The sequence below is a fragment of the Vidua chalybeata genome, chromosome 21, assembly GCF_026979565.1.
Source record: "Vidua chalybeata isolate OUT-0048 chromosome 21, bVidCha1 merged haplotype, whole genome shotgun sequence".
NCBI classification, from domain to species: Eukaryota; Metazoa; Chordata; class Aves; order Passeriformes; family Viduidae; genus Vidua; species Vidua chalybeata.
The window spans coordinates 2,025,563-2,035,821 of record NC_071550.1 but is presented as its reverse complement, the minus strand read 5'-3'; the positions used below and the strand labels follow the sequence as shown (position 1 = coordinate 2,035,821).

The 10,259-nt window shown below is 47.2% G+C and overlaps 2 protein-coding genes across 4 annotated transcripts in view; one reads left to right on the top strand and one right to left on the bottom strand.

Annotated features, from left to right (window-relative positions):
• Window positions 1-105: 105 nt before the first annotated feature.
• Window positions 106-9,980, bottom strand: STOM (stomatin). 2 transcript variants are annotated; one of them, XM_053961909.1, is made up of 9 exons: window positions 9,736-9,980; window positions 6,641-6,744; window positions 5,722-5,794; window positions 4,736-4,818; window positions 2,834-3,037; window positions 2,212-2,346; window positions 1,617-1,797; window positions 600-725; window positions 106-514 (listed from the first exon to the last, which is right to left on the bottom strand). In XM_053961909.1, the coding sequence occupies exons 1-8, from the start codon at window positions 9,782-9,784 to the stop codon at window positions 601-603; spliced, it is 954 nt and encodes a 317-aa protein (XP_053817884.1). In that variant the 5' UTR covers window positions 9,785-9,980; the 3' UTR covers window positions 106-514; window position 600. The 2 variants fall into 2 exon arrangements, with proteins under 2 accessions (XP_053817884.1, XP_053817882.1); XM_053961907.1 differs by having other exon boundaries at window positions 106-725.
• A 99-nt stretch (window positions 9,981-10,079) lies between these two features.
• Window positions 10,080-10,259, top strand: part of DAB2IP (DAB2 interacting protein) — a 184,980-nt gene continuing 184,800 nt past the window's right edge. For both annotated transcript variants that reach the window (XM_053961876.1, XM_053961877.1), the window contains exon 1: window positions 10,080-10,171. The gene's annotated coding sequence lies outside the window, so the exon portion shown is untranslated. The remainder of the gene's footprint in view (window positions 10,172-10,259) is intronic.

The following is a 10,259-nucleotide window of genomic DNA, read 5'->3' as shown; positions in this document are numbered from 1 at the left end:
CCAGAAATAATTTTGAGGAGTTTGGGACTGCTTTGCTTTCCCCTCTTCAGAATTATATGCATTTGAGACCCTGATAAACAGTATTTTACTCTTTCAGAAACTCACTCATTAGTAAACAGCATGTTTTTTATTCAGGATGAGAGCAAAAAGCATCTTGTGGTGTCAACAAGAATTCACAGGGGTGGCACCTGCAGCAGCAGCCGCGGGAGTTACAGGGTGACTCATCTTCCCCAAGGATTAACCTGGAGCTGTGCAGTTGCTCTGCTTCCCACTCCAAGTGCCTGAGCACAGCAATGCTAATTATTGCAGCTTTGTAACTGTTTCTCCCGCTCCCAGCCAGAAGTTAAGCTCAGCTTACATCAGTTGCCACCTTGACAAACACAGAGTATATTGCTTTGGTGATGCAGAGGAAAACCTGCCCATCAGACAGGCAGAAAAACAACAGCACTTGGGCATCTCCTGCCAGTGACAAAGGCACAGCGTGTCGAGGCACAGGTACCCAGGCCTAAAACACCTGTAAATACAGAGCTGATTGGAGCAGAAAGGGCATAAGAAAGAACTTATGGAGTTATGCTGGCCAGTGGGAGAAGGGCACTTACATCAGTGATCGTGGCATTTCAGTTCCACTGCCTCGTCCCAGATTTTAAAGATGTCAGACTCAGTGCTGGTGGCAGCCTGACGAGTCCTCCCTATGCTGAATCCACTTCTTCTTTTATTAATCCGTTCTACAGGGGTACAAAACAGGAAGTTTAACAGCTTGGGTTATGTGAGCTGAGGCCCAGCTGCTTTGAGGATGAAATGTAAGCCCTTATTGACACAACAACCACTCCACGTCTGCACAGAGCAGCACCAACAGGTAAAGCACCAGTGCAGCACCTTCTGTTGAACACCACTCCTTCCTGCTGCTAGTTACAGACATGTCATTTCCTAGAGAAATAAGGTTTTAGATCTGGATAAAACACAGCACTTTGGTTTTTAAAAAGTATTTTTAGGAGAAACAGATGCAGAGCCTTTTCAGTGCTTTAAAGCAGTGTAACTCTATGCAGACACAGCCTCATAACAACAGCAGCCCATCAGTGACCACAAGCACGTTGTATCCATAACTACGGCATGTTTGTGCCATTCCTGGGTGGCAGAAAGACAGAAAGTTCCACTAACAACTGTTTTTCATCAATGGGGACTGGTTTAGAGAGCATGAACCTGATTTTCAGGAGCCCCCAGGACACTATTCCACTTCCCTTGCAGGGCTAGAGACCCATTTTGTAGAAGGAATAATTCCAAATGTTGGATCACCTCTACCGCAACTGGTCTTCTATTCTATTTGAAAAGGAGATTTTGGATTAGAGGTGTTCCATCCAGTACAATATGGATAAAGCTTATGTAAGATCACAACCTGCTTGTACTCCTTCTGAGAGGCTTTCAACTTCAAATATTGCGATTGTCCACATTCACAAACATTACATACAAGTTCTACAACACACTCAGTAAAACAAAAAGGTTCCTCAGCAAACCCACTTTGCTAACACTGCCACAAGCTACGCTACACAGGGAACTCAGTGCTGCAAACGTGGGCTGACCCCCAGCTCGCCCCCCACAGCCTCCCTACTCTGTCACACCTAGGAGGCCCTGCAGGATGTTTATGGGCAGGGGGAAGACGATGGTGGAATTCTTCTCAGCAGCGATGGTGGTCAGGGTCTGCAGGTACCGGAGCTGCAGAGCAGCGGGAGACTCCGTGATCACCATGGACGCCTCCTTCAGGGCCCTGGACGCGTTCATCTCCCCCTCGGCCGCGATCACCTGGGGACAAAAACGGGTCAAACTGAGCTCATCCTGCACAGGAGGAACGGGGAATGCAGGCTGATCTCAGCCCTTGGCAGGTGGGACGTGACCTGCCCTGGGCACGTGCTTTCACCAGGCACAAGCCGCTCCTGTTTGCTCTCCAGGCCCCAGTGCCTGGTATCCTCCCATCCAGAATGCAGGATCACAAAAGCTGGCATCAGCTTGAGAATGCAATGCAAGTATTTATTCTATCTTCAAAAGCTTTTGTACTTCTTCCAGCACTGCCTCTCAAAACCAGAGGCACTCCCCACACATAGCTGAAAATACTTTCTCCCTCAAGCTGTACTCTTCTGTATCTACAAATGCTTGGAGGGAATGGTGTATTTCTTACTTGGGAAAAACCAAATCCAGCCCCCAGACTGATGTCATTACCTTGGCTCTCGCCTCCCGGGCAGCCTCTGCTTCTGCAGCCATGGCTCTCTGCAGCTGGACAGGTAACTTCACATCCTTGATCTCCACACGTTCCACCTTAATGCCCCAATTGTCTGTTGCCTCATCAAGTGTGGCCTACAGAAGGCAGGACAGCTAAGTGAAGCCACACACCTGGCTCAAACTAATGCCCAAAAAGAATGACCAGTAAACCAAATGAATTCTCTTCAAATTCTCAGACTTCCAGGACTTTAGTATTTGTAGTATGATTTGACGGCTATAAGAGTGCAACTGTTTTAAAGTAACAAAAGCCCCCAGAGCTTGATTAATGTATTGAAGGAATTCTGTGGCACACTTTCCTTCAACAGTGAAGGACTGACACAAGGATCCAGGGAAGCCATCCTCTCCTGTATCCCTCATTCCCACGTGCTAGCCCCACTGGCCCTTAGTGCTTTAGTCCCTCATTCTTATTTTACAGAGTGCCCTCCCAAGAGAACTTGTCAGGGCTTTGCCTACAGCTCCAAATCACAACTGATCACTTAGAGATAAAATAAATCCCCACCTTTAAGTCCATGGGATTGCTGCTTTACCTGCTGTTTGATGGATTGCTCCAAGATGCTCCTACCTGCATGCTGTGTGCAATTTCCTCACGGTCAGAGAGGATCTCAGAGAGGTTTTTGGTGCCCAGGACATTCCTCAGGGTGGTCTGTGCCAGGAGCCGGGTGGCTGAGTCGGCGTTGGTGATGTTTGCCACGGCCAGGGTGGCGTTCTGCACCCTGTAATAAACCACTCCATCCACGTTAATTGTCACCGAGTCCTTGGTCAGGATCTGAAAAGCAGTGGGGAAAGTACAGAATATTCCACAAATACAAGGTTAATTATTAGGACAATCACATATTTGTTTTACTACACCAAGTCCTGGTTTCCCACTGTCTTGAAAACAAAAGTCCTTATACACATATGCTGCATGTGAACGTGCCCCAGTGTTCACAAACCTCCCAGTACAGCTCTGCAAAGCTGAGACTAAATATGGGATTAGAAACTTCTCAGTGAAAAGCACATTCCATTCACTTTGCCCTAATGTTATTTTTAACCCACTTCCTCGAATTCACAGAGGGATTTGCAAGTCATACCAGTGACAGGAAAAAGAGAAAAGGCAGAAATTATTTACTCTGAAATTCATTTTCACCTGAGAAGGTTTAACCAATGATTCTGGCAAGGTCCCCTTTCTGCTGCCTTTCAGTGAGGTTTCACCAGGGCTCAGTGAGGCAGCCTGACAGCAGGGCTGTGGGGACTGTGCTGCAGAACTGCAGCCTCCTGGGACAGGAGGGTGGCACTGCACAGGGGAGCTCAGAGAACCAGAGAACCTCTGTTCCATGGTACACAATTCCCTTCAAGATTTACCTGTCCTGTCCCTTCCCAAACTAGCTCTTTTAGCAGGCTTTTCATAACACAAAAGCTAAAGAATGAGTAGCATGCATAGAAATCATGTTGAACAAATAGAAGTTGATTTCTGCCTCTATGTAAGGAACACAAACAAACCTAAATCCATAAGCATAATTTAATCAAGTCAAAAGAAAAACTGGATTACTGATGGCCTCACTAATGGTACATCAGCAGCTGCAAGCACATTCTGCCTGCCAGTGATTAGGTTTCTCCCAATTACCCTTTAGAGTGTACCAGGACAGCTGTCATTTGTCTCAATCTACAACTAACCATGAGCAACAAACCCACGAGCAGATCTGACAAGAAAAAACAGATGCACCACACAGGTTACACAAAATGCACCTGATGCATGAGTGATACAGTTATAACCATCAGGATACAATTGTTCATTAACTTATTTTTAGAGGGACCTTTGGGTTTTATTCGTTATCCATCGAGTTGGCAGCACTGAGTTCAGCTGGCTTAATGCTCTGGAGACATTCTGCTAAAAATTTAGGATGTCCAAGGAAAATCAGACTAGAAATCAAAGTAATTTTTTTGTTCTTTAGGAGCGGCAGCACCTTCATCATGTTCCTGTGCAGGGCAGGGCACAGGAGCCATGTGCACACAAACCCAGTGAAGGGAGCTGACCACTCATTCCCCCAGTTGCTATAAATAGCATTTGATGTATATACCAATTCCATCCCATTACTTGAGCCAGTTTATACATGTAGATAAATTGGCATAGGACAGATCCCTGCTGCGCCTGGAAATCTTCCAGATTTCACAGAAGCAATTAGGGAATGTTGTATGAAGCCCAGCAGCCTTCATTCCAAACCCCTCCCATTTCAGCTCTCAGGCAGGATTCAAATATCTCATTTGGTCCTCAGAGCATCCTCTGTTTTCTTTCAGTGCTCTTCCCTTACTGGATGACATTTCTAAGGGATATATGTATTCTTCACAATACAGTGCACCTGCACAAGGAATCTGTATTCAAACTGCACATTACCCAGTACTGAGAAAGGAGAGGGAAAAGCAAAGTACACAAAGTGCAAAAATTCTGCAAGGACCTTAGTAGATGCAAAGGCAAATGCAAACTCACCTCCTGAGGAGGGATATCAAAAGAGATGGTTCTCATATCAACTTTGATGAAGCTGTCTGTGCAAGGCAGGACAAAAAACAAACCTGTGCCAAAAAATCCATTCAAGAAAATGTGAAAATGGCTCATTAGAGCAGACAAAACTTGTTACTGCAATAAGCTGAAATCCAACTGTTGTGGCTTTGCAGCTCTTTGTGAGGAGCTCAGCAGCACAACACTTGTTAGTGGCTTCCAAACCAAGGTAAGATTTTCAAAAATGCATGCTGAGAAACTTCAATTTATCTGGGTATCACTTACTTAGAGATTTTTAACATTTGGAAATAAAACAGCCCCAGAACTATTAACAACTACTTTAAAAAATGTTCCCCAAATAGTTACTAGTGGGGCCTAATGCTGGCAAGTATCAATATCCTGCCTTCTATTCTGAGATTCTTCAGCTTTACAGCAATGTGGAACATTGCAAAGCCTGGGTGAAAATGAAGGAAGAAGCCATTGCCCCTTTCTGTCCCTTAGAGCAGCAGGAGCAACAGCTGAAAATAACATTATTTCAGATCTCAGAGTTTCTAATATACAAAGACAACTTGTCAAAACTATCAAATACTCTACTGGCTTCTGTTACTTTTGAAGGATATCAAGGCTCTCAGACTCCTTGGGTTTAACTGATACATCAAACTTCTTTTTTCAAATAACCCATTTGATGCCATTATTCCTCCCTTTACATTTAGTGCTTTTGATTCTGCCTGCAGATCATACATTAACAAAGGAGAGCTGGGTAGAATTAAGTTTGCTGTCTTCTCAATCCAGAGTACAAATCAGAACTTTATGAGCTGGAAGACACCCACGAGGCTCATAAATTCCTGTTGTAGCACATCCTCTTACTGGAAGTTACAGAATTCTTGAGAAATCCATTTGCCACTTTGCTGCAATGTCTCTACACCATTATTGTTTTGCTGATGACTAATTGGAACAAATTGCTGTCCAGGACATACCTGGTCCCTTTGCTCCTCCTTTTAGGATGCGTCCAAGTCGGAAGATGATGGCTCGCTCGTATTCCTTGATAATCTGGAACAGATTGTTGGATGTCATGCACGGCTTTCCAGAAGTCACATGATGGATTCCAAATTATGTACACACCAGGCTAGGACAGTCTGGAGTCTCAAATTTAATACACATTTCCCTACTGGCTGCTTTTGAGAATTTTAGCTATAACTTTATTGTCAAAAAGCAAATGGAAAAACATCAGGACAATAGTCCACAAGAAATATTCCTCAGACTCTCAACAGGATGGCACCTGGGCAGGTCCTGGCACCAGCAGCAGCCATCAGGAATATCCTGGCAACAACACAACAAAGTGCAGCATTTGTGACCCAGCAGGGATTTTTCCAGCTCCAATTCTAATGCCACATCAGCCAAGCCAGGAGGAAATAACTCCTCCTGTTTGGAAACTGCAAACATCAACCTCAGAGGGATCACGGACAACGCCGTGTCTTCAAATGTGTCACATGCAGCCACATCTATGTACATAATTACAGATTTCTATTTACATACTTCATATTTAGATGTGTGATATACAGGGAGAGATCTTTAAAAAATAAAATATCAGTTCTCTAAGAGTAGTTATGGGCTCTTTGCAATTATTCTGATCCTTCAAATGAGCTTATTTACTAATGACAACTGGGCAGATGTAGTGAAGACATCAATGCAGAAATTATTTTGACCAAATATTGTAATACCACTTTTATTTTTGGTTTGAAGATGAATGCACTGCAGTGCTGGGGTGTGCTATAGCTCAAGAAAGAACAGAGCTAGATTAATTTGTGTTTGGAACACGTAAATCTAATTGAGAACAATAACAGCCACTCTGCATTGCTGAAAGTTTTAATCCAAATTAGCAGTGAATGATTTTACCTTTATGCACATCCATATTGATATAGGAAATGTAAGAACAGTGAAAATAAGCGAGGTGATCACCAGGATCCATCCACACACACCGAGGCCAGGATCGGCATCATCTACAAAAGAGCAGAAATTGTCACTTTTCTAAACCAAGAGTGCCTATTAAAGTGCCTAAATTGAATATTTATGTTGAATGTTCCTTGAAATAAGTCACTGTTAGCACTACTCCTCTGGCCAAATGCTTTAGGTTTAGATCAGAAATCAAATTAAAAGCCAAATTATGCTTTGATTTTCACTGGTCTCTAAGTTGTGCAAGACAGCTGAGGGCAGAATGCTGTCCAAGTAGCATTTATGCAGAAGTGTACCAACACTGAAGTTTCAATTCCCAAATGCCTTTTTCTCCCCCAAGCTTTTCTAGCAGAGTGACTCACAGGCAGCAGTGGAAATCGTGTTTGTCTGTTTTCTGACAAGTCAGAGGAACTTCATGTAAGGAGAGAAACACTAATACCCCACAGCCTGCCAGCTCTGGGGCAGCATCGTTGGAACTTGAGTTCTGCTTCAGCTGTAACAGGTGCACATCTAAGGAAACCACAATTCTCAGACCCGTTGGATCTGGGAAGTTGGATAAGATGAGGTACGAGATTAGCTGGACATGAAATAAAACCTCCATAAAGAATTTCTGGCCAGAAACTCCTCGTGCCTTATTTCTCTGTCACTGGAAGACACCAGCTGAAGGTAACTCTGGGATCAAGTAACGAGCTGGTGGTTTCAAAAGCTACCCAGCTAAAGCCATGGCAAAATGTGGGCTGGGAGGCATTCACAGAGCTACAGGAAGTTTCTTATCCTGCCAGCTAAGACTCCTAACGGGCTGCCAGGAGCCTGCTGCCAAGCAGGGATGTCCCAGGGTGACACCCAGCACTCACAAACGTCACCTTCCTACTCCAGAGATTTGGAATTTCACGTAGAAGTCACACCTCAACTGATGTCAAATTTCAAGATTGAGCAAAGAGGATGCTTTATTTAGCACCAATGTGTTGTTTATTCACAATACAAGAAGGGAGAGAGATGCTGTCTTGTGGAAAAATATGAGATACAAGAAACATGCCTGGCATTTGTGGGATGAGCTAGTTCTGCAGCTCCTGGAGGTGATCCCCAGCCCTGCCCACCCCTCAGGCTGAAAACAAAGGCTTGACCCTGCATCAAGTGCTGGCTGACAGTATCCCCAAACCTGCCACTGGAATCTTCTCCTGAGCTAAAAGGCAGGCAAGCCCCCACCTTGGATTTATAGCCTGCTGTGGTGGGCAAGTCTAAGCAGGCAATAAAAAAATGCAAATTTTCTTGAGCAACCTCTTGAAGAAATAAACCACAAGGAGAAAGACTATTAACAATATAATAAAACTTAATTGAATCAGCCTTCAATGCCTTTAAGGCTGACTGGAACAGTTACCGTTACTTTAGCAGGAAATTATCACTTGGACCATCAAACTGTATTAAGAATTTATAACACACACTTAGTGCTGGAGGCTAAGATGGAAGGGGAAAGTTCTCGTTACAGCTTGAGGTGTGGCACATGGTTCATTTGTGATTTATTTCCTTCTGCAAAGTCTCCACAATCCAAACAAGCACACCACTGTCAAACAGCAGAAATGTGCCCTGACTGAAAACAAAAAGCCAATTTCAAAGTGAACTACATGTCTTCACAGATGCTTCACAGAGCATTTCACATGGGAAAACCCCAAAATTACGACATCCAATAACCAAAAACTACGTCTAATGCCACTTAGTCCATATTTTATTGTGATCACATGAGAGCTGCAGGAGAAACCACGTCAGCAGCATGTTCAGGAAAGGCTCACAGAGACAAGATTAGCACCGACTGACCGTGGTGAGGTATCAATAACTAACATAGTTACACATGAAATGCAGATCCTCTCCAAAGATACCAGAGCCAGGATGTGCCACTGGGCACCAGGCCCAAAGAGATCCACAGTTATTAATACAACAACTCAAATTACCCAGCCAAAGGCTTCGCACACAAAGCAATCTTATAAATACATTTCCTTCTCCGGTTGCAAACAAGAAAAGCATACAATAAATCAGGACTTTTCCGTTGCCTGTTTCTGAACAATGGACGTAACAGGAAAACGTTCCAGCTCCCAGTGAGTGAACCTGTCAGTTGTGCTATCTCAGTGCATCATCTCCAAAATGTCCTGACCCACATCACACACCAACACCTCCTAACTGGAAGGGCAAAACCCACATCAATAACGATACCAAGAAGTAAAACTTCAGTACAACTCATCGCCCCACCTGAGGACTTCTACCACTTCCTCCATTCACACCTAGACAGGATGTGGCTGTGGAGAAAAGCCACAGTAGTGTCAAAAAAGCAATCCCTAAGTTCTCCTTGTTCTCGTTTACTGGTGCAGCGTCCCAGAGATTACTTCTGTTGACTCTGCTTGTCATCATTTCCGTAATTCTGCCCTTAGTGATCCGAGTTACTGCACAGGAAAGGAAACCACAGAAACCCACCCGAGCTACACCACCGGCGTGGTGGCAGCTCGTGGTGATGCTCCGACGCGTCCCGGAGGGCAGTGTGAGGACCTGCCGGGAATCACCACCTGCGACCTCGTTACCCGAAGGGGCAGCGGGGTCAGCCCCCGTTAACCGGGGCTGGGGGCTCAGCATCCCCCGTTAACCGGGGCTGGGGGCTCAGCATCCCCCGTTAACCGGTGCCAGGGGCTCAGCATCCCCCGTTAACCGGTGCTCAGCAGCTTCTGTTATCCGAGGCTGGGGGCTCAGCATGCCCTGTTAGCCGGGCCAGCGGATTCAGCAGTCCCCGTTAGCCGGGGCTGGGGTCGCCCCGGGGCCGCCGGTGACCCCTCGGCAGCCGGGGCTCAGGGAAGCGCAGGCTGCCCGGGAAGCGACGCACAACCGCTCCTCTCTCCTCCCGCGGGCTTAACTTCGGTGAAGCATCTTCAAACTTACCTCCGCGACTCAGTGAAGCTACAATTAAAAGCGAAACAAAAAAGCGGAGAGAGAGAGACGAAGGTGCCCCGCGAGCAGCGGCCGCTGCGGGGCCGTTTGGGGACAGCCCCTGCCGTTACCTTGAGTCCGCCGGAACTTGGACGGGTACCCCGCTTCGTGGTCTGCCATGGTCCCCGAGTCCCCTCAGAGCCGCCTCGGAGTCGGTCCCGCGTCCCCTCCGAGCCGCCTCTGCGCTGCCCCACCACCGTCACCGTCACTACTAGCAGCAGCAGCAGCAGCGCCGCCGCCCTCACGGCCGTCCCGCCGCCGCCGCCCCCTGAGCGCTCCCTCAGCGCTCCCTCAGCGCCGCCTCAACGGCGCCGCCACGCGCCCGCCCCGCCCCGTCCGCGCGCCCCGCGTGCGGCCGCGCGCGCCCGCCCCCGCCGCCAGGGGGCGCCGCCGCCGCTGAGGGCGTGAGGGGGACGGCCGGGGAGCGGCCGCGGAGCGAGCCCCGGCCGCGGCGCCCGGCTCGGGGCAGCGCCGGGGAAGCGGCCGGAGGGCGGCCCAGGGCTGTAGGTAGGGCAGGGAAGGCAGGGAGGACGGGAGGGGAAGGCACGGAGTGAGCGATGGGCCCGGCGGGCAGCCATCGCCTGAAGTGAGTGAG

Bases quoted from the DNA above. Each gene is read 5' to 3' on its own strand.
- STOM (XM_053961907.1), bottom strand. From the start codon at position 9,784: ATGGCAGACCACGAAGCGGGGTACCCGTCCAAGTTCCGGCGGACTCAA. The intron at 6,745-9,735 runs GTAACGGCAGGG...GCTCTTTTGTAG, and splicing joins CAAGTTCCGGCGGACTCAAG to ATGATGCCGATCCTGGCCTC. The intron at 4,819-5,721 runs GTATGTCCTGGA...TTTTTGGCACAG, and splicing joins AGGAGGAGCAAAGGGACCAG to GTTTGTTTTTTGTCCTGCCT.